This window comes from Podarcis raffonei, chromosome 15, assembly GCF_027172205.1.
Source record: "Podarcis raffonei isolate rPodRaf1 chromosome 15, rPodRaf1.pri, whole genome shotgun sequence".
NCBI lineage: Eukaryota > Metazoa > Chordata > Lepidosauria > Squamata > Lacertidae > Podarcis > Podarcis raffonei.
Window position 1 is genome coordinate 33,446,393 of NC_070616.1, and position 23,800 is coordinate 33,470,192.

The following is a 23,800-nucleotide window of genomic DNA, read 5'->3' on the forward strand; positions in this document are numbered from 1 at the left end:
CATTCAGCACCTCTGAACCAAACCCTCATCCCCTCACAAGAGCATCCGCCAAACCGCACAGCCCTTTTCCCCAAAGGCTTTCAAGAGTGCTGCTCTCCTACCTGTGTAGTTGATTATAAGAAGGCAAGCTACGTGCACAAAACCCGACACGCTGAGAACTCTGGACAAGACTTCTCTTTCTCTCTTCATTTTGGGTTTGGTTTTAGGTCCTTCTCGCACACAATTAGCATGATTTGTCCACTCTGGGCACGTCCCTTAGTACCGCTTGGAGTTGTTCTGCCACCACTGAACTCTGCCAAGTCCTCTTTCAATAGACAGAGCCTCTGTGTGTTGTTGTGGGGTGTTGGTTTTCCCCCCCTCTCCCCCCCTTTTCTTCTCTTTTGGTCAGACCTGATGTTTTCCAGTTTCGTGAGCCTTACATCCTCGGTTTCAAGGGATTAGCTGACCATGCATTAAAAAACAACAACACATGACCAATATTCCCAAACTTGCAAAGATAATATCACAGCAAAAGCCTGATTTGTTTTTCAGAGTTTCTTGGAACAAGGAGGTGGCTCAGAATTCCAGATCACTGTCTGCAGCCTCACTCCCACAGTTTCTAGGGAGCCTGACACATGCCACGCTGTACCCACAACTCTCTGGCAGGCGACAGAGGGGAATTCTGGGAGCCATTTGCATGCCCTGGCCTTGAAAAGGTACTCTGTGAGATTGTGCTCCTTGTGGCAGCAGTTCTATGTAGCTTCCTGGGATTTGGCTATTAGCTGGCAAATCTGCCCCAAGGAGTTGCATCAGTTGGCAGGTTGGAGGGAGGATTTCTGGAGAGGCTGTGACATTTGCACGCAGGATAGCTTCCTAACAATGGATCCAGCAAAGGCTTGATAGACCAATAGTCTTTGCCCTGTTCAAATTAGGGAGCCACTCTTAGTTCAAAAATACTGGTTTTTCATTTATTGGTAAGACGTATGTTCCACCTTACAAATGAATGATCTTCATGGTGGCTTAGATTGTAATAAAACACACATGCCAAAAATACAAAAACATCACATACCCCAAACCGAAACCCACACAGCCTAGCAACCCTTAACCCTGGCCAATGGATGTGTTTATTCTGAAGATTTCTACTCCACCTTTCAGTCAGATGATTCTTAAGAGGATGGGCCATAGTACAATGATAGAGCACAAAGCTGTCAGAAAGTTATACCAGAAACAAAAATGGGAGCAGAAATCCCCAAAATCTGCATGTTCATCCAACATATCAGGAACAGAAATCACACAAGTGAATATGAGTTGTGTTTGCTAGTGTTGCTGTTTTACTCTGCAATGTTACATTAACCCTGGCCAATGGATGTGTTTATTCTGAAGATTTCTACTCCACCTTTCAGTCAGATGATTCTTAAGAGGATGGGCCATAGTACAATGATAGAGCACAAAGCTGTCAGAAAGTTATACCAGAAACAAAAATGGGAGCAGAAATCCCCAAAATCTGCATGTTCATCCAACATATCAGGAACAGAAATCACACAAGTGAATATGAGTTGTGTTTGCTAGTGTTGCTGTTTTACTCTGCAATGTTACATTAACCCTGGCCAATGGATGTGTTTATTCTGAAGATTTCTACTCCACCTTTCAGTCAGATGATTCTTAAGAGGATGGGCCATAGTACAATGATAGAGCACAAAGCTGTCAGAAAGTTATACCAGAAACAAAAATGGGAGCAGAAATCCCCAAAATCTGCATGTTCATCCAACATATCAGGAACAGAAATCACACAAGTGAATATGAGTTGTGTTTGTTAGTGTTGCTGTTTTACTCTGCAATGTTACATAAATAACTGTGTTATTTTCTGCATTTAAAAACAAAACATTTCTTTTCTACTGAAATGCACTGCAATGTATTAGGTAACTGATTACATAAGCTTCAGCCATAGAGTATAGCGAGACAAATAAGATAGGTTTTAGCAGAAACCAAACTGTAGCGGAACAGAAACAATACTGAATGTGACCATGTTAAGCTTCCACAGTTACTGAGTCAAAACTCTACTTTGAGCTTCAGCATTGGCTCTGCTGTCCTCCCTACAGCCTCTTAGCTAGGACAGCATTCCAGGCTTGAAGTACCAATTAGTCTGCTTTTGTCATCCCAAATCTTCTGAACAAGGCTGTGTACACATTCCCCTTTACTCAGAATCCTGTGTGCCACCACTGCTAGCTTGTTAAGGGGTGCACACACAGTCTTAGCCACAATCTATACCTACACAATGTTGGTCACAGTGTGTCTATCCTATCATTTCTTATATGAACAGAGTATCTTATACAGTATACTGTACTGTGCCCCCTCCCTTCCAAACCACACTCGATCCAAACTGAGAAAATTACCAACGTAGCTGTGTTTTACGCTGGTAATGTGTACAGAGCCTCAGACACAGTCACCAGGCACAGCCAATAGCAGAAATTAACTAAACATTTTTATTCCAGCTCTGTTGTCGTCGATAAAATTCATTATTTACTATCAAGTGGAACATGCCAATTGTTCCAAAAAGGCTGATTAAAGTAAGAAGTGGTGGTCCCCAAAATGCTCATTTGATCCTGTTTATTGTCTGTGTCTTCCAAATGCTAGCAATTAAAACCCTGTGCTTTGAATCTATCCACAGGGCCAGGGACTTTGGAGGCTGATGAGTGCATTTCAGTGTGTTTTGAGCTATTCCTGTGAAATATTTCTTTTCCAAGGAGCGGGTGGGGTTTCCCCCCCTCCCATAAGTATTCCCGTTCTGTTTTTAAATTGAAACAGCTAATCTCTCCACACTCTTTTCTGCTAGTGGAGTTCTTGGCCTCCACACAGTGCAAAGTCACAAACAAAAGCTTTGTTTTCAGCAAGGCAAGCCAATATATTGCTGAATGCTGCAGGCCTTTGTTCCAGCTGGCCTGTCTACCCTTTTGGTGACGTTTTGCTTATATAGTCAGATAAAACGCTCATGACACCCAGCCTGTTACCAGAGATGAGAAGTATCAGAAATACTGTAACTGTGATGCATCCTTGTAGCAGAGGTGTAGTGGTAAATGTTGATGTGAAGGCATCCATTCTGACAGCCCTCAAAGGAAAGCCCAAAAATTCAGGCAGCTGTGTTGATCCATTATCACACACCCACACAAAAGAACAGTAGTAAATAGCACAATACCCAGTTTATTAGGATCAGCATGACTGCAACCTTATGAATAGTTTCCTGGGACTAGTAGGCTCCAAAGAACTTAGTGTTGACTAGATAGCTTTTACTTGTAAAACACATTAAGCCTTAACAAAAGAACTTTAGCCAGCTGAAATTAAACCTTTAGCTTTTAATTAGAAATGTAAGTGATTCATAGCAAAACTCAAATCTTTCAGAGCCTGTCTACTCTTTCAATGACGTGTTGGTGATATGGTCAGATGAGTTTGGATGATTATTTTGGAGGCTTTTATAGATACTTCAAGACATCCTAATGCATGGAGAATAGCTAATCCCAAACCCTCCTGGCCACACCTTTCCAGAAGCATTAATGTTCACCTGCACACCTGTAGGGTATTTTTCCATTAAGCATAGCCACTGGACATCAGTATTGGGAAGCATTGCCAGTAGCCACAGTCCTGGTCCCTTCCCTATAGGGGAGTCCCTAAACCCCTCATGTCTAACATCTTTTTGCTGAATTGTTGTGAGTTGTTTCGGCGGCAAGGCTTGGCTGAAAAGCAAGATATACATAAAATGGAATAAGCAAATAAATGGAGGATAGAACCAATGACCCAGCCCTACCCTCCATGCATTGATTCTGTTGTTGTTGTTTAGTCATGTCCAACTCTTCGTGACCCCATGGACCAGAGCATGCCAAGCACTCCTGTCTTCCACTGCCTCCTGCAGTTTGGTCAAACTCATGTTTGTAGTTTCGAGAACACTGTCCAGCCATCTCGTCCTCTGTCGTCCCCTTCTCCTTGTGCCCTCCATCTTTCCCAACATCAGGGTCTTTTCCAGGGAGTCTTCTCTTCTCATGAGGTGGCCAAAGTATTGGAGCCTCAGCTTCAGGATCTGTCCTTCCAGTGAGCACTCAGGGCTGATTTCCTTCAGAATGGATAGGTTTGATCTTCTTGCAGTCCATGGGACTTTCAAGAGTCTCCTCCAGCACCATAATTCAAAAGCATCAATTCTTCAGCGATCAGTCTTCTTTATGGTCCAGCTCTCACTTCCATACATCACTACTGGGAAAACTATAGCTTTAACTATACGGACCTTTGTTGGCAAGGTGATGTCTCTGCTTTTTAAGATGCTGTAATTTGAACCAGAGCCAAGACCCAGAACACTCTTTTCAAGTGTTAGGAGAGCCAATGTGGTGTAGTGTAGCAAGGGACTAGGACTTGGGAAACCAAAGTTCAAACTCTCCCTCTTCCATAAAGTTCACTGGGGGGCTTTAGCAATGGCAGTCTCAACCTGATGAAGCCCACAAGGTTGTTGTGAAAACAGAATGGGTGGAGGGGAAGCCAGCATGCCACCTGGAGCCTGCTGGAGAAAGCCTGAGCTCTAGTAAGTGCAGCAGAGGTGAGTCTGGAACCTTCGTCACACAGTTTTTAGCAAACGCCGAAGACACACCTCTTCGTCCTGGCCTTTGGCACTTGGAATGTATTTTTCTACAACCCACCTTATATCTGTGACTGCAAGTTGCTTTAAATTCTTTTTAATATTGTGTTTTAACTGTTCTGCAAGCTGCCCTTCAACCTTTGGGTGAAGGGCAGGTAATAATAATAAATGTAACACATAAAAGTCTGCTCCAATAGCAAAAGTGCCTCTGAGCACATGCAAACTTCTTTTGTGTCAGGCTCCTAAAATTTATTATTATTATTTATTAAATTTGTATACCGCCCTATACCCATCGATCTCAAGGCAGTTCACAATATGTCCACCACTAGACACCAGCCCCCTTCCTGGCAGAGTCCAGCAATTCAAAAGTGTCAAGGTATCTTAACATCTCTTTTATATGCATTCAACGGATAAAATTTCCAATTTGGTACCCTGTTAACCGAGGGATTCCATATTCCTTAATTTAGTATGCCGGCCCTTGGGCCGTAATAATATTCCTTCAATATTCTCCCCCCCCTTTTTTAAATTGGTTTTCACATATTCTTCACATTGCATTACAATACAGATGTACCAAAGCCAACACCATTTCCTCCCCACCCACTCCATACCTTTACATTTCTATTTCCTCAATCCATCATATTAATCTTTTCTCCTTCCTCCCACTTCCCTCTGCCCCCACTCAATTTTTTCTTCAATATTCCTTAATTTGGAATTTGCACACAAACCCTTGGGGAGTGGTTGAGATTGAAGAAAGAAATCCTGGAGTTTACGCAAACAATGTATTGGCTTTTTAATTTATTTATTTTTCATTTCTAGGTTCCTCTTATCTCCACCCCAACCCAGTTTTATTATTCTGAGAACTGCCCTGAGACCTGCGGGTATAGGGCGGCAAATAAATTAAATTAAAATTTCAAAATAAAATAAAATAAAATGATGAAATGAAATGAAATGTGTTGGTATGGTAAGCCGTCCTGAAAACGGAACAGCCCGTTGCCACCCTCCCTCCACCAAGCAACCAGCAAAGCCCCAAGGCACCTCACACTGAAGGACCAAGTACCAGACGGACGCGACCACCCCTTAAGGGGCGTGGTCAATTCTAAAGAGGCGCGTCGAAATTCCAAAGTTCTAAAAGGGGGCGCGTCGCAAACCATGACGTCGGAGCCGCTTCTGTTTCCGGATTGGTTGCCTGTAAAAGGTGCAGGCGGGGCCAGAACTCTGCCGGGGCGGAAGCGGCGCTTTTTAAAAAAGGACGGTTTGGGAGGGGAAGAAGAAGGCACGGAGTTCTGGCAGCCCGCTTCCGGTTGGGGAAGAGTTTGGCTCGGGGCCGGCCGGAAGGAAAGACGAGGCCTGAAGCGGTTGCCATGGCGACAGCCGCCACCCGTCGCGGCGGGCGTCCGTGAGGGCAGGTACGCGGGTGGGGACGGAGGGAGTTGCTATGGCAACGGCGGAGGCAGTTTTCTGGGATGCTGCGGGGAGAAGCGGAGGGGCGCAAAACGTCCCGCAAGGAGCCTCGGTCCCCGGAGGAAGTTCTGGGAACGCGATTTCCTTGGAGATGGGAAATGCTTAAAACTACTTTTCTTCTTTCTTTCTTTTTTTTAAGAAAAAGAAAATTTAAAGCAGTTTTGTATATAAAGATGCTGAAAGCATAGGCTTAGCCCTGGTAGACATAAGGACCCTGTTCTGGTTCCGTTCTGTGGAAAAGCTCCTAGTGTTGAAGAAGCCTCCGCCAAAGGAAGCAGGAATAAGCCAACGTGCCTTTCCCCCTCCCATTTTCGTCTTTTGCTTTTGTGATCTAGCTAGTTGGCAACCCCTAGCAGCAGATCAGCCTTACCTCTAAAGTTGCCTGTCATCACGAAAAACTCTTAGGAACTTTTTGCGAGAGAAGAAATCAACTCCTTTTTTTTTTGGAGTTTTGATATTTTACAGAGGGAGGAAGCCAAACATGTAAAAAGCAAGGTTCTATATAAGAGGGTTAAAGCATAAGTGTGCACGAATTGAGGTTATTAAAAGCAATAGGGTTTGTTTGTTTAAGGTAGCAAAATTACCTTGTCTCTTAGGGAAAGTTGTCCACTTCTTGTGCTTGCTCCTATAACCTCTTCCTTAACAGCAGTTTGATCTTCAGTAAGGATCAGGTGATCTCGACCCCACATTGCTTAGTGATTGTAGTTAACTTGTTTATAAACTTATACTTTGTTCATAAACAATTGCATATAAATTGTTTAAATGAAAATCTGGAGAAGCTTCACCAGTTGATTTTTTGAAGATCAAAACTCTGTTAAAGAAAGACAAGCTGGGCTAGGCTGGGGTTGTTTTTTTCATCCCAGTTGGTGACCCCAGTTGAGGGATGAAGAATGCATGACCTTCTAGACCGTTTTAGGTATGTCCAATATAGGCATGACTGCACACTCACACATTGCTCCAAAGGTGGAAGTGACCTGAAAACGTCACAAAAGGGGCAGGGCAGGGATGGAACGGGGTGTTTGCAGGCTTTTTTCAATGGGTGACCCGGGACGTGACCCCCCTCCCATGCAAATGGGGAGTTGCATATATAAAACTACCATGGTCTCTGGGTTTGGTGGTAGTTGAAAGTCCAACATATAGAGGGCCACAGGTCTATCTCCCCTGCCCTATTTGAACATCTTAAGTTTGACTTGGTAGTGGTGTGTTAGTGCAACTAAAAACTGATCTTGAGCCCAATCTTGTATTTCAACAGAGACTCCTTCCAGACATCCCTGATTTGAAGTTACACTGTTGCTGAGATGTTACCTTCCAAGAAGCAGCAGCAGCAGCATCCCTGGAGATCTGCTGAGGAAAAAGTGAGGCCTCAGTCAGCAGCAGTGAACTGGAACGTGTTAGCAGAGAGGACGCAGCGTGTGGTAGCTGTTGGGGCTTGGGTGGAGAGTGCCCAAGATGATGCAGAGCAAGAAGAGAACACAGTTTTTGTAAGTACTAAGAAAGGAAACCCCATATGCTACAGTATTTTTGAACTTTCCAAAGCATCATTTTCTGAAATACAATATTTTCTACTGAGCAGGATCAGTGGTCCATCTAGCCCAATGCTATCTTCTCCAGCTGGCAAACTCTAGAGCTGCTGCTGGTGGGGGTGTTGAATGAGGATTGGATTTGCTATCTGAGAATGTTAACAAAGCCTCATATTTGTAATATAATTTGTAATGTCTGTGGTTTTTTTTTTAAATCTTTTCTTGAAATCTAGGTTATGTAATTATGTTACAAACCCAGCTTCTATTCTTGCGTAACTTGTTGGTGATATGCCATTCCCTTTCTGAATAATTTTCTTAAACCAGAGGCAGGCATATTTGAGTCTTGGGTAATCTTGGTCTCCCTTTAAACACACACACACAAATCCTACTGTCTGCCAGTGGCCTGGTTTACATGTAATGCTAAGCCAAACCATTGCTTAGTATGAACAAGCAAGAGCAAAAATTGTGACTTCTTCACTCTTTCCCTGGCCATGCTACCTGCAGCTAAGCCATAGATTGCCTTAGCATTAAGATGGGATCTGGGCCAGTATATTAAAAGTTCCAAGGAAGACTGAATGCTTGGTATCTAGTAACATTTAAGGAATACCTAATCTGTGCAAGGTGATGCTAAGACTCCATTTTTTGTTAAAACCGTAAGAAGTGCATTGTGGGATCAGACCAATTTCTATCTAGTTCAGCATTATTTGCAAGAATCCCACCAACTAGATCCTCTACGCAAAATTGGCTAGTGGTTCACGGATGAACTTTAGTTTACCTTCTACCCACTCTTGGTTTCAACAGTCTTCAATCTTCTTTAGACTGCAGCAGCTCAAATTGAAGAAGCATACAAAGAACAAAGAAAAGAAAAAGAGAGGCTTCTGAAACGCTTTCAAGAGGAGGTGAAGCACAGGGTGAACCAGCATATCAAGATGAGGAGAAAACACCAGCTTCAGAAGTCCTATGAAGCAGTAAGACAGTGTCTCCTTATATCTGCTTCTTTTGTTAACTACGCATGTAGGCTCTTTCCTTGCAAGTAACATTGTTTTATAAGTAGAAGCCCATGTCCAATGGAAAAGAGTATTAATTTGGTTTTAGGATTTGTGGTGATAACTTGCATCATTATGTTCCAAGCTGTGGCTTTCCATTAATCTAGGACCCATAGCCCCTGACATCAGGGGAGTGCAACCTTTTTTACTGTCAAGGACCACGTTCCCTCAGGTGTCATCTATCGAGGGCTGTGTGGCATTGCTGATGAGAGGAGTCAGAGACAAAAGTGTTCTGGGTTAAATAATCCAGAATAAAGACTACCCTGAATGGAATCATTCATAAATGAGCACAAGGAGGATTTTTATAAAAGTACAGCAAACTAATGCAGCTACTGGTCAGAAAAGCAAGTAGAAGTAATTTCTTTCTGGCTTCCAGACAATTTTTTCTCCAAGCCATATAGTCAGTCCAAAGTTAAATATAAATAACTTATAGAAAATAAATAAAATAAAGTGCTGTCCTTCCAAATTGTTCCAAAAGAACATAGGAAGAGGTGGAAAACATTTTTAAAGGTCGAGAAAAATAAGGAGCAAACGGGAAGGGATTTTTATGGCATGAACTAATGGGACAGCTTCAGGGGGTATTGGAGACCACATAAAAAGAGTTTGGGGGCACAGGTTGCCACTGTGCAGACCTGCTCAGCTTCAGCATTTTTTGGCCTCATTTGCCTTCAGACCACACCTTGGAACATCTCTCAAGTATGCTCACTTCTGGTTTCCCATTTTACTTTATCACCAGATAGGAAAATAACAAGTTGATATCAGTCTTAGAATCACTAGAATCCACTGTAAATGAATAAGATAAAGAGGTATGACCTCTGAGGTCAGTTTTATCACTTCAAACCCTTTAAATGACTATCATTCCCCGTAACAGCAGTAAGCTAGGATGTGTCTACCGTCTTCTTATTACTCTGTTGTTTTTTTTCCTTTTTCTTCTGCAGGCTCTTAAAGAAAGCTCTGTTGTGATAGGATTTTCAGATTCCGCATTACAATTGACCCCCAAGAAAAGCACATGTCTGTACAGACATAACACCGATTCTGCTATCTGTAGTACTGGTAATAAAATCAACTCTGTGCAGACGCCTGATTACGAGGGGGACTTGGAAGAAAAGGTCCTAAATGTTCAGTTTTCAGAGCATGCTAATACTGTGAGTGTTTTCTTGCCATATCAACCATTCGCTCTGTTGAGTTTTGTGGGCATTTTAACCTTAAGTCTCATTGGTATATGATGCCTCAGATCTTAAGTATCCGATAAATAGTCAGCAAATGTATTTTTTTGATGCAAAACTGATATATACACAACTTTTATTTGCATGTGGATAATAATAATAATAATAAATTAATAAATTATTAATTAATTAATTTTATTATTTATACAATGCCCCTCTGGCTGGATTTCCCCAGCCACTCTGGGCGGCTTACAATATATCTAAAAACATAATAAAAACAGCAGTCCTTTAAAATATCATGTTTGTTCTGATTTTTGCCCAGAATGTGAGATATATGCAGAAATACTTGTATTGCTCAGGGAAGACAGTTCATACTTGCTACAGACACATGAAGTACAGGATCTTGGCTTTTGTGGCTACAGGCTACATGATTGACAACATTCAAAATGAAATGAAAGTTCTGGTAGAGATAACCCTAAGCAGAGACTCACATGAGTATGTACAGTGGTGCCTCGCAAGACGAAATTAATCCGTTCCGCAAGTCTCTTCGTCTTGCGGTTTTTTCGTCTTGCGAAGCACGGCTATTAGCGGCTTAGCGGCTATTAACGGCTTAGCGGCTTTAAGAAAACAAGGAAACAAAGGAACAAAGGAAACAAACTCGCAAAGCGTTTCGTCTTGCGAAGCAAGCCCATAGGGAAAATCGTCTAGCGAAGCAACGCAAAAACCGAAAAACCCTTTCGTCTTGCGCGTTTTTCGTTTTGCGAGGCATTCGTCTTGCGGGGCACCACTGTACTGTGCTACTTACTCACCCACTGATGAGCACATTTACATGAGTCAATACATATTGTGTAGCACTGATAATGCACCATGAGAAGAAAGCCTTATCAGTGCTTTCATAGCATGTTATTGGGGTTCTGCAGTTCATGGCAAGACAAAGATCCATTAGGGAGTAGAACATGGCGTCCTTGATTGCAGACTTTAATACTTGTAGCATGCTGCTCAGAGAGGCCTGCTTGAGTCTGTTCCAGAATTATTTTAATGCTTTGTCCCCCAGACACCATTTTTTACACAGACCTTCCAAGCTGCACAGCAAGCTCAAATCTGCAAGTACATCTTTTCTATCTAGCTCTTCTTGACTTAACAAAACAAAATACTAAATCTTCATTAGGCTGCTGAAAAAACAAAAAGCATTTCCAAAAATCAATACTTTCTATTATTAGGTGCTGTCGGTAAAAGCCTCAGTGCCTAGGGCTTGCCGATTGAAAGGTCGGCAGTTCAAATCCCCGCGGCGGGGTGCACTCCCGTTGCTCGGTCCCAACGCCTGCCAACCTAGCAGTTCGAAAGCACCCTTGGGTGCAAGTAGATAAATAGGGACCGCTTACTGGCGGGAAGGTAAACGGCGTTTCCGTGTGCTGCGCTGGCTCGCCAGATGCAGCTTTGTCACGCTGGCCATGTGACCCGGAAGTGTTTCCGGACAGCGCTGGCCCCCGGCCTCTTGAGTGAGATGGGCGCACAACCCTAGAGTCTGTCAAGACTGGCCCGTACGGGCAGGGGTACCTTTACCTTTACCTATTATTAGGCCATCTGTTTTTGAATAAGATAAAAATAAAAGAGCAGTCTAGTACCAGCCTGCTTATAATTCTCGATTATGTGAATAACAACAACAACAACAACAACTTATTTATTTATTTATTATTTATACCGCGCCCATCTGGACGGCTTCCAACCGAATATTAAAAACAATACAGCATCAGACATTAAAAACTTCCCTAAACAGGGCCGCCTTCAGTTGTTTTTTAAAAGTAAAATAGTTGCTTATTGCCTTGACATCTGATGGGAGGGCGTTCCACAGGGCAGGTGCCACTACCAAGAAGGCCCTCTGCCTGGTTCCCTGTAACCTCACTTCTTGCAGTGAGGGAACCACCACAAGGCCTCGGCGCTGGACCTCAGTGTTTGGGCTGGACGATGGGGGTGGAGACACTCCTTCAGGTATACAGGACTGAGGCCGTTTAGGGCTTTAAAGGTCAGCACCAACACTTTGAATTGTGCTCAGAAGTGTACTGGGAGCCAATGAAGATCTTTCAGGACCGGTGTAATAATGGTCTCGACGTTCACTCCCAGTCACCAGTCTAGCTGCCGCATTCTGAATTAATTGCAGTTTCCGAGTCGCCTTCAAAGGTAGCCCCACATAGAGCGCATTGCAGTAGTCCAAGCGGGAAATAACTAGAGCATGCACCACTCTGGCAAGACAGTCTGTGGGCAGTTAGGGTCTCAGCCTGTGTACCAGATGGAGCTGGTAGACAGCTGCCCTGGCCACAGAATTAACCGCCTATTTTCTGTTTCATAGGTAAGAAAAACTGTGCAACAGGTCCGTCGCAGGCTGGCTTCCCGGAAATCTATGTCAGAAAGTGATCCTGCTCCTGAACTTCCAGGAGGTGCTTGGGAGAGCCGTCTAAGCATACAGGTGACAAATACAGAAAATACTCTCTATTTTGGTACATTTTGCAATATTGTCTTTACCTACTTGGCTATCTGTGAGGCATGATTGAGGCTGCAGTCCTTTATACAATTACCTGGGAGTAATTGTAAATAGACAAGTATAGGTAATCTCTGAGTTTCAACTTACCAGTTTTATTTTCAGTTCCTGCTCTATGCTTCTGGGTTCTCTGCCACACTAATCTTCTCCAGTGCCCTCAGACATACCAACAGAGGAAGCTGATTTTGTGATAAATGAAGAATGAGTTGGATTCTACCACTTCTGAATCTTTAGCATAACTATGCATTCAGATCATAGGGCCAGTATTTCTAAAGCCTTATGTAGCTTTCCTAACACTAATAAACTTTCTGTTTAAAAACATAATTGTTCATAATCTCAAAGTAATATCAGCCCAGAGGACAAGGAGTGCAGGTTTTCATTCAAACCAAGAGATGTATTTAAAGTTTGCTATTGGGTGACTTGAGCTAGGTGAGTTCACACAGTCCACTTAATGTGATACCAAATGTGTGTTTAGCCTTATCTCCTATTAGGTAATTGCCTGAAGTGATGAGAACATGATCTTATGATAGCTTATCTAGCTGTTTACAACATCAAGCAATCAGGTGAAAGTTGTAGCTCTTATGTGAGCAACTTGCCCTGTTAAGAGTGATGTTTTGCCATTTTGTGAAAATGTCTGTGTGGCAGTGACATGACCCAACTTAGGCAGTGCCAAATCCCTATGAATCAGAAGGGAAATTCATCTGTGATTTAAGGCACAGCATCGGCGAAAAAGGTGAATTAAACCATATTTTTTTACCAGCAAGCAGGTTTTTCAATGGCAGCTTTCTCCTGTAGCATTATTTCCCCTTCAGAGTTCAGCTGGGATGGGGGGACTTTGTTTCCTTAAGACTGTTTTGCGGGGGGATTTTTGGAGGCGGGGCAAATGATTTACGTGTCTCTGACACATGGATCTGCCAATATCCTGGTACCAGTTCACACACCACATTAAACAAAACAAGCCAGTCTGGCTTGTTGGGTCATCTGAATTGGAATTAGTGGTTGATTTCCTTGGACTCCGGCTTGCTTCGTCTGTGGCATAGCAGGAGCAGAGGAGAGTACTGTAGGAACGTTTTGAGCATGCTGCTCGCTCACTACACTATGGTTTAATGTGACATGTGAACCAAGCTGCTGTGTCTCAAGACAGGGGCAGGATTTCTGAAGAGTAAACCATCTCCCCTGTTTGGTTTGTGTATTTATTTTGAATATTACATGTACCAATTTTCAAATAAAAACTCTCTTAAGTGGCTAATGCAGTGCAAAATGACTAACATGTTTCAGTAAAGCCATTCAGTCTCGGCAGGCTCATGTAACAGGCTTTTGAAATAAAGTCTTCAACTTTGTTTAGAAGCCAGCATCTCCCAAGACAATTCCAGGCAATGCAGAAGAGGGTGACAGAGGCGAGTTTCTTCTTGTGGGACACCACGACCTTCCAGCTGAACTTCAAGGGCAGGAACAAGGACAGCGGAACAAAGACTCATACTATACAGTGCAGTTTCAGAAAGTAAGATTTCTCCAATACTGGTCTTGCAGCTGATGTTAGCTGTACTAGTTGTGTGTTCAGAAGAGACACTTGCTTTAGGAGAATATTGCCCTTGATTTTCTCCTATTTCCTTGTGTGAGAGCCTGTGACATTGAAGGAGAGGAAGACAATGGAACTCGTTCTCATGGCATGCATGAGACTTCTTATGTCTTCCTAGCTGCTTGCTTTCCTATAGTTTGCTAAACTAATTTTGAACCGCTCTTTATCACACGGATGAGGGACCTGTGGCCATCCCGGTGTAGCTTGATTCCAACTCCCATCAGCCCCAGCCAGCATGGCTCGTGGAAAGGGATGTTGGGGGTTGGAGTCCCAACATCTGGAGGACACAATTTTCTCACCCCTGCTTTACAGGACAGTGTAACAATAAAAACCCTGGAATATTGGGTTGGGTATATACTGTGGGATGTATTATTACTAGAGCAGTCAACTACAACATTTTCTTGCTGCCTAGAATGGACACACAGGGGAATGTGGCTCCAGACAGGGAGGACATCCTATCATACCTGCTCTGGAGCTTCTTCCCCCTGTGTGTGACCAGGTAGATAGCCGTGACCCTAGCTGACCAGATAAAAGGGTTGGCCATGCAACCATCTCTCTCTTGGACTCTTATTCTCTTACTCTTGGACTCTCAGCCAGCGCATGGCTCAACCTTCACGTAGGATGGAGCCCACAAGCCAAAAGTCTGAGATGTAGCTCAGACTTCTTTTCGCTGTAACCACAAGAAAAAGCCTGTCTTCAGATTACTACTGTGAACTAAATGTAAGAAAAACTTTATTCTTATTTTTTAAAAAGACTGTGTTGTATTATTATTATTTTAAGAGGGAAATAAAGGGGAAACTTACCAGGAACAATCCAGACTGGACAAGCCAGACTGAATTGCTTAATTAAAGGATTCTAACGAGTCATCAACTTGCTTCCAATATGTTGCAAAGGGAATGTGCTCTGCTGCTTACTCACTAGCATGAGTGAGGAGAGATAATATCAAAACAATATATCCTCTACCACCTTCCTTAACATTCCCGCATATACTTGATACATTGCAATGGTTCTTTAAACATTTACAGTCTACTAAACTATGTTTATTATATTAATGCCCCATTCTTTTATGGGTTGCTCATAAAATGGACCAATAAGATTCATGCCTTCTTCCAGACTACTTACTGGACTCAAAAAAACCTAAAATACTGCACCAGAAATTTAGAATGTTACATCAAACATAGGATATGTTTTTCCCCAAAGCTGAACAGTTTAAAGTCCCATTGACATCCAGGAGAAGATTAAGCAGATGCATGAACCTTTCCAGTGAACACCAGTGAAACAAAAAACTGTTTTGCTGTGGCTGGATCGTGTCCATCGCTGGGTTTTATATCAATATCTATCTATATAAATACAAAGTCTAAAAGAGGAGAAGGGCTATATGTTAAAACTTCAGAGGAAGCCTTTTATGTATTTTAACATTTTGTTGGTATAAACAAATTATTTTTATTATTTATTTATTTATTTATTTATTTATTTATTTATTTATTGTATGTGTGTCAAAAGGTGAGAAGTTACCTACTTGCTCTGATTTCCTTTTAGGTTAATAATGAGATACTGAAAAGTACCTATCCCACAGTTGGCAATGAACCTCAAGATGCCAGGGTGCTCTGGTCTGGAGCAGAGAAAGAAGAATCAAAGAAGCAGGTATATAGTCTTGTATTAATTCACCTTGCAAATGAATTTTCATGAGGAAACAATGCAAGGCTGTGGTGACGGCAGTTGTGATCCTCTGCCTCTCTGCTTACGTTTTAAGGGATATGGGACATTTTAATGCTGAGAGTCAATTGCGTGCGTGTGCACACACACTCATGCCATCATTATAAAAATATGACTGCCACTGGTTATAGCTGGGCAGAGAAATCCAGCCCCCCAATTTACTGTACTGGGAGGAGATGGAGGTATCCCTCTGCTTGCCTTCTTAGGCAGGGGAGTTCTATTGATGGCAAGAGAGAGTCCCATTGCCCCCGCCCCAAAGGCAGAAGCTTGTTGCTGTGGTAGCAAGCGGAAACCACTGAAATGGGGTGTTTTGGGGGAGGTGAGGGAGCTGATCTGGGCCAACACACATTCTGTTGGATTCAGAAATGTTCCAGCTGCTCTCAGGTGATGGTAGACAGCCCAATCTGTGCCTCTTTGCTGCACCAGCCTGGGAGCTGGCTTAGCAAAGAGACACCCCCCCCCCTCATTTTCTCTCCCTCCCTCAGCCTTCCTATGGTGGGCTTTGGGTGGTGATGTGGCTATGCTGCTTCATTAAGCCCTGCTGCCACATCCTAAATTACTGGGACTTAGGCCTAGGATGGTGCTAAAGAGGTGTAAGTAGGGGGAAAGGGAGAGGCAAGGACAGTTCACACTTCTGCTATTTTCTAGCAGCTGCTTAGCGGACAAATGGTAAAATTTCCTAGCTGGATTCACTATAATAAATCTCTAGTGCTGCCAGAATTCAAACGTGGAGTTGCTTAAGTGCTGCCTCCTGTACTTAACGTACCAAAACCTTTTAAAAGGCAGTTTTGGTACTACGTCTTTTATAAAACATCTCCAGAGCAGGCAATATAAATAAATAGAGATGCATTTCTGGTTTGAGAATTGAGAATAAACCAGGCATTAGAACGTTACACTTTCATAAATGGGGAGTCACAGCAAAATACGGAGTTGTGATTTAAATGCTGGCCAGCAGAGGGAAACCTGGTTCAGGAGGTCTTTGTGTCTTGTAACTGAACCACTTCAATAAATTGTAATACCATGACTGTAGTTGCAGAATGCTGCCACTTTATTGAGCTCTGTAAATCCACTTGTGGGGACACACACCAAAAAATTCTTATTAAAAAAATAAGAGTATGTGTTATGATAGATCTTGTACAGGAAGAGCCCTGGCAGCCACTTCTCTAGATTGGCATTTTGCCCTTTTAAGATCCTGGGGTATTCGCAACATGTACTCCTAAATTCTAGATTATTTAATCCAGAAAAAGTGAATCCCTACTTTCTGGAATCTTGGTTTTGTTTGTTAAAGTCATGATAAAGTACCCGGTGCTTCCTTGTCACTGCAAAAATGAAGGAACAAACACAGTTCCCGCTAGCAGATGGGCAATCTAGCACAAAAAGAAAGGGAGGACACTGTGAAAATAAGTGCATTAAAAAGAATGAATTCTTCACTGATGTAAAGGTTCTGTGAGTAGACGGAATAGCTACTGACGGAGCGAATTCAGGCAGAGAGGGAGCTAAATGGCAGTGAGGCCAAGCCACTCTCTTCGTTGCAGCCAGGTGGAATGGTTACTAATAGTTCTCTGAATGGCACCTGGAGCATGGTAAGTGTGCCGTGTCCACTACTGCTCTGAAATGCGTCTTTTTTCTGTAGCGCCAAGGCCAGTACCTGAGATACAGGCGTCTCTTCATGGATATTGAAAGAGAACAAGTAAAGGAGCAGCAAAGGCAGAAGGAGTGGCAGAGAAAAATGGAGAAGTACGTGTTCTACACATGACCATCTTTTTGCTCTCAGTTTATTAGGGCCATATCATGGCAGCCATGAAGTCACTGGAAACCATAAACCTATTTTTGCTGTTAAGATAAAAAGGGTGAAAGTGCCAAAAGATAAAATAATTTTTATAATTAATTAGAGCCTCTTCAAATGCATCCAGGTGGATTCCTTCAGTCTCCTCATAGTATAGAGATCACTCAAGGAAAATGCACCTTGAGGCAGCTGTGTTTTCGATAACACGTGAAGAATCTTGTATTTCCACGACAGAGTTATGTTTATTTGTTTCAGTTTGCTAGCTGGGTGGGGAGGAGTTAGTTATCTTGTTTATAATTATTTAGGATAAGGTTGGCCTGCCGTTACTCCCATGGCTTTTATAGATGAAAATTTTACTATGATGCAGTAAAGTTCGTTCAAATATTGAATATTAAGGAAATTGCTGCAGTGGGGAGAGAAGTGTCAAATGAGATTATTTTCCTTCAGCAGCATGGCTTTGTTAAGTAAATATTTTTACTTTCTTGTGCCTTTCCTCTCTATTTGAATAGCTTTGGTTTAGCGAGTTGGCAGCGGAGGGACCCTGCTCATTCAGACAAAGGTCCATATAGTTCAGCCTGCTGTTTTCAGTCACCATCCAGGGGTCTGTGGGAAGTCCACAAGCAGGGCATTAGGCCTCATCCACTTGTCCCCAGCACACTGCTTCTGAATGTGGAAGTTTCATTTAGCACTTATGGATAATAACTGCTTTGATGGAGCTTATAAAGCTGTTTATAATTTAAAGTGAATAAAGAAGTAGTAGCAGAACACCCTGCTATGGGAGATTACATTGGCTCCCTGTTTGCAAGTAATCCAGCTTGCTTGAAAATGTTTGTTTTTCAGTCACCTTTTGGGGGTTTTTGGCATAGGTTTTTTGAGGGTTATTTGTCACTGGTGATTTATTGAAGATATGCATAATATAAATGTTATTTATGAATTAAACAAATAATTAGTTCAAAAATCGACTTGTGCAGGCTTATTGAGATTACTTGCTTATTGCTCTTTCTCAGGATTCAAAAACATCACAGTCAACCTTAAACCAGTCCTGTAAGGTTAGACCAGAATTTCCCAAACTTAGGTCTCTAGCTGTTTTTGGACTACAACTCACATCATCCATAGCTGGCAGGACCAGTGGCCAGGGATGATGGGAATTGTAGTCTAAAAACAGCTAGAGACCCAAGTTTGGGAAACCCTGGCTTAGACCAATAGTCTTCCTATTTTGCAGATTTTAGGTGCTCTGTGTGTGTCTTTCCTAAGACCGCCTAGTGAGTTCATGGCTAAGTTTTGAAGCAAGGACTTGGTCACTCCTGGATCCTACCATACATGGCCCATGTTTTTGCTCTGGAGTACACCTGGTAGAGGTTGAATGTAGACAGGCAAAGTAAGAAGATGGTAGTAACATGTAATGTGTCATGCAGCTCACAGTACAGAAACACATTAGGGACAGTTAATTTTGTTAGAGTTTACCAAGCCTGGACCATGCTGGAGCCAAAGGAAAATCTGATTGAATTTTAACCAGTGTTTACCATCTTATAATTATTCCACAAAGGAATATAACAGCAGAACTGAGAATGTTGTTCTAATTCAGGCATCCCCAAACTCGGTCCTCCAGATGTTTTTTGGGACTACAACTCCCATCATCCTTAGCTAACAGGACCAGTGGTCAGGGATGATGGGAATTGTAGTCCCAAAACATCTGGAGGGCTGAGTTTGGGGGTGCCTGTTCTAATTCTTATGCCTGCGCTATATAGCGTGTGATCTTGTGAAAGAATAAATAGAATTACACTTCTTGCCCATAGAATAAAGAAGGAAAAGGAGCTTCGACGACATGCAGAGGAACAGAGGATGCAGGAGAGACAGAGAGTACAAGAGAGGCACTATGACAATGAACCGAGGATACAGGAGACATACCAGGCAGGGGAACTGAAGATACAAGAGAGTGCCTCCCAAGGAGATGTTAATGCCAAAGGGAAAGCTTATGAAAAACTGGAACATCTTAAACTAGGGGATATGCTGGAGAAGAAAAAGGTAGCGGAAAGGCAACAGAGAAATAAAGAATATTCAAGGTGAGCTGAAATATTCGAGGGGAGCTTTGTTTCTCTTCCTAAAATCCCAGATGCGGCAACTGAGAGCACATTCTACAGACCAAATGCCCATCGAGTTCAGCATCTCTTTTCCCACAATGGCAAACCAGTACACTGTGCTGACAAGAACCCTTCCCTCCCTTGTTTGTCCCCAGCAGCTATATTCAGAGGGAGGCCATACTGACAAGGATCACCACCAGCAAAGATAGCTGAACTCCAGTAGACCCCAGGTGTTCCTGAGAGATAGGTACTATGTGGTCAGTCACACTGCAACATCAGCCAACATCCCCGCAAGTCATCAGAGCAATTGCAGCAGCTCATGGCAGCCAATCGCAGCAAACCACCAAAGTTAGTGGTGGTTACAGGGTCATGTGGCCATATGAGTCATTGCAGTGCTCAAGGAGGTGCCTGCTCCCCATATTCATTTGGGCAACTTACCGTATTTTTTGCACCATAACACTCACTTTTTTCCTCCTAGAAAGTAAGGGGAAATGTCTGTGCATGTTATGGAGGGAATGCCTACGGGTGGCATGCCTACGGATTTTCCTCCTCTAAAAACTACGTACGTGTTATGGTCGGGTGCGTGTTATAGAGCGAAAAATACGGTAATTGCAAGGCCTAATAATTGGCCAGTCCATAAGGGATTCATACGCCATCAGTTACCAACACACATACAAGACACCCATTAGGGAGGTTAGGCTGTTCTCATCCCTGAATACCCTTAGGCAGGCAGGGAAAGCATTTTTATTACAGTCCTTCATTAAAGATTGAGTGTTTCGACTCGGCTCTTTTTCTTTAATGCATCAATCCTGTTATTGTTTAAACTGGCTTTGCTTTGTGTTGGTAAACCACTTTGGGGGCCCTTTGCAGGGCCAAAAGTCTGTGTTTAATAGACGAAAGTAAGGGTGTTTTTGTGTGCGTTTTGTTTCAGATATGTAGAAGCATTACGAGCCCAGATGCGAGAGAAGATCAAAATGTATAATATCAGCTTGCCTCTGCTGTGCTTCTGTGGGACAGATTTCTGGGACTCTCATCCTGATAGCTGCGCCAACAATTGTGTGTTCTACAAAAATCACAAAGGTACAAGGTTTTCTGACATTCTTTATCACTGGCATCTGTTGCTCCTCCCGGCAGCTGTTTAGCATTGCTCATGTGGAAGAGGATACCAGCGTATTTTGAAACACCTAGTGCCTAGCAGAGGAGGTTGCAGTCTCATGAAAGACAGAAATGGTGGTGGATTTTTAATCAGACACCAGCTGGAACTTATTCTGAAGGACTCTGCTTAAGCATCCATCCCATGGCATTTTCTTTTCAACTAACTATCCTTTTCTCTTTGTAGTTTCCATATAGGGAATACTTTGGGGTATTCCATTAGCCCTGCTCAAGCTACAGAACATCTTAGTTTTGTGAGTAGAAGGGCTTTGAGACTAGGCTGCAGTGGCTGGTATGCAACTAATGTTGCCATTCACATTGTTTTTACTAGTAAGCCTGTGGTTGGATATATACAGTGGTACCTCAGTTTTCAAACATCTCCATTTACAAACGTTTTGGTTTTTGAATGCTGTAAACCCTGAAGTAAATGCTTTGGTTTTCAAACACTTTTCGGAAGTCAAACATGCCATGCGGCTTCCATATTGAGTTTTCCGTAAATAAATGCTTTGGTTTCCAAACGTTTTGGAGCTCAAACGGTCTTCCAGAATGGATTATGTTCAAAAATCAAGGTACCACTGTACCAGATCCACAAATATGCATTCTAAGCCAAGACTCTTCTACCAAGGTTGCAATGTAGCAGTGCTTGCGTATGCCTTTTAGCTTGTTCTGAAACTTTAAACTATTTCCCCAAGCTGTTGTCTTCCTAGCAACTGCATCTCTGAGCAGTCATGCTAAAAACTTGCCTGCTGCTCAGTGGCGCTGTGGCAGTTCCCATGGATCCTGTGAATGTTCTTCACGTTGGGAGGCACATCTTGGTCAAAAGCAAAGGGTTGTCAATCCATACCTGATTCAGCAAGTAGCTGTAGAACAATACCAATGCTGAGTTAACTGTGTCCAAGTTAACAACATTTACATAAGAGCAGCCCTGGAGAATTAGAGCAAAGGTCCCTTTAGCATCCTGTTCTTCGCAGTGCCTAACAGCTGCATCTGTTTAATCACAAGCAGGATATGAAGGCCACAACAGTTGCCTGCTAGCGACTGGTATCTATCTAGTGGCATTTAGTATAGCCATTTTTTTCAGACCTACCCTCCATGAACTTACCTAAAGCCCTCGATAAGCCAGTGGTCACATCTTGTGGCAATGAACTCCTCAAATCATGGATTGCATGAAAAAATATTTCTGTAGGTACTGAATCCTTGTCCTATATTGTGGGAGAAGGTATAGAAGTTATTTACCATCACACTACGTATAATTTTAGAAACCTCTTATTGTGCTTTCTCCATCACCTCCTCCCCACTTCTTCTTTCTTTTTCCCACGCTTATACCAAAAGCTAATTTTGTTTGCATTATTTTTTCAGCTTATGCTCAGGCTCTGCAATCTGTCATCTCATCTTGCAATGTTATTGATGGAGGTTCAAACACAAGACTTGCTGCTCATACATTTGCTACCGTACACGCTCGTGCTAAGAATTCCTGAAAGAGGACTTCGGAATTGGTTCTACCCAACGCCCTGACAGTTCAGTCAAGTTGTCTGCAAGTAGGTGATTGGCATGCAAGTCTCGCCGCCTCCTGGAGTGTGCCCCAGGTCCTAATAAAAATAAATTGGAAAGGAGTCCTGTCCCAAGGTACTTCCTTTCCGTTCTCGTGCCAATACTGTGTGTTTATCTCGTCCTACAAGTTACTAATATGTCAAACACTAAAACCTCATGCATGGAACCTATGATGCGTGGAAAGAGGACTTGGTTCAGCCAAACCCAGACCTGCGTACTTCTGCTTACAGGCATATGCAAGAGTAACTTATTGTACTCCATGGTTCAAGCTTTGCTTTTGATGCTGAGTGAGAGGCTCTAAGGAGCAGCTGTATATATTTTCTGTCCATTTAACAAGGCTTGCCTCTTCTTTCTTGCTTTTTTCTTAAAAAACTCCAGGCTTTCAGAATGCATATTGCGAAACTGCAATATGCAGAAAGTTTCTAAGAGAAGGTGATCATTCCAAAAGGATAGTTGGTGCTGATAGCGATGGTGCTTAGCAATGTTTCGATCTGATGAAAAAAGAATTTCTGCAAATGTGAATTTTGTGAAAGTATGTGATTCAACGTGTTTCTGAAGGTGCTGTTATACCAGAATTTCTATTTGAGTCCATGATTTAGAAACTAAGAGGGCAGGCAAGAGTCTTGAAATAGTACAACTTCCTTTCCCTTTTTGATAAGTTGAATCCCTATTTCGGACAGGAACACTTCTGGAAACATTCTGCTTCTCAAACTGTTCTACGAAGTGAAACTTTGAAGTCAAGCCATTAATTGTTGTTTGCAAAAAAAAAATTGTTATGAGACGCCAGGTTGTTTTAATTCATTACCTTCCCAACTCTAAATATTAGTATTTGTAAGAAGCACCATTCTTTACCTTGCAGGATGATAGTACTCTGGTGTTGACCCATTCCAATAAAAATATTTCCATTTTTTCCCCTTGGTGTGTACTCTCGGCTGTCCCTTTTGGTCCCTTCTCTGCTGTGACACAACAACCACATATGCAGTGATATGTGAGGAGTACAGTGTGATTGACCTCTGCATGCAGAGTTGTTTTTTGGGGGGATTGTCATTTTTCCACAATATGTGAATGACTAATAATAGGGGGTTTTTTCAGGTGCCATATCACTTGCTATTCTACTCCCAGAATTATAGTGTTTGTGTTTGGTGCCCCCTTGCAGAATGTCCAGTTTGGATTCCAGACTTGTCCTATTCAGTGTGGTAGTTCAATGGCTCCTATAACTACTCTGGACACATCTACAATAGGTGTGTGATGATGATTGTCTTCAGGAGCAAAAAAACTTCTTTGTTGCCAGCTGGTTGCAGAAAGACAGCCATTAGATTTGGCCATGGATTATGCTTTACAGAAGTAATGTATTTTAGAAAGATGGGTTTGTTTGTTTATATTGTCACCTGTATTTTATATTGTTGTACTTTTTATTGTCATCTTGATCACAAAATCAAACTGCAATGCCACTTTTCTAAACTTAAACTGTGCCCTTGATGTGAGTGAAGCCTAGACATGTAAGTAATAGAAGTAGATCTGTTTGGTTCAAACAATTACACTTCAGCTAAAAAAAAAATAGCAGTAACATGAATGTTACATCAGCATTCTCTTGCATCGTTACTTAGCCCTT

The 23,800-nt window shown here is 42.5% G+C and overlaps 2 protein-coding genes across 3 annotated transcripts in view; one reads left to right on the forward strand and one right to left on the reverse strand.

Annotated features, from left to right (window-relative positions):
* The window catches only part of HEPACAM (hepatic and glial cell adhesion molecule), a 34,933-nt gene extending 34,327 nt beyond the window's left edge, over nt 1-606 (reverse strand). Inside the window, exon 1 of the mRNA XM_053367234.1 lies at nt 102-606. Coding sequence (XP_053223209.1) covers nt 102-189 — 88 coding nt within the window. The 5' untranslated portion in view covers nt 190-606. The remainder of the gene's footprint in view (nt 1-101) is intronic.
* Nucleotides 607-5,856: 5,250 nt separating this feature from the next.
* Nucleotides 5,857-23,098, forward strand: CCDC15 (coiled-coil domain containing 15). Of its 2 annotated transcripts, XM_053366953.1 has the most exons (11): nt 5,859-6,000; nt 7,308-7,536; nt 8,394-8,543; nt 9,560-9,766; nt 12,135-12,251; nt 13,669-13,824; nt 15,442-15,546; nt 17,252-17,355; nt 19,201-19,467; nt 20,417-20,565; nt 21,997-23,098. In XM_053366953.1, the coding sequence occupies exons 2-11, from the start codon at nt 7,354-7,356 to the stop codon at nt 22,113-22,115; spliced, it is 1,557 nt and encodes a 518-aa protein (XP_053222928.1). In that variant the 5' UTR covers nt 5,859-6,000; nt 7,308-7,353; the 3' UTR covers nt 22,116-23,098. The 2 variants fall into 2 exon arrangements, with proteins under 2 accessions (XP_053222929.1, XP_053222928.1); XM_053366954.1 differs by lacking the exon at nt 19,201-19,467 and having other exon boundaries at nt 5,857-6,000.
* The last annotated feature ends 702 nt before the right edge of the window (nt 23,099-23,800 follow it).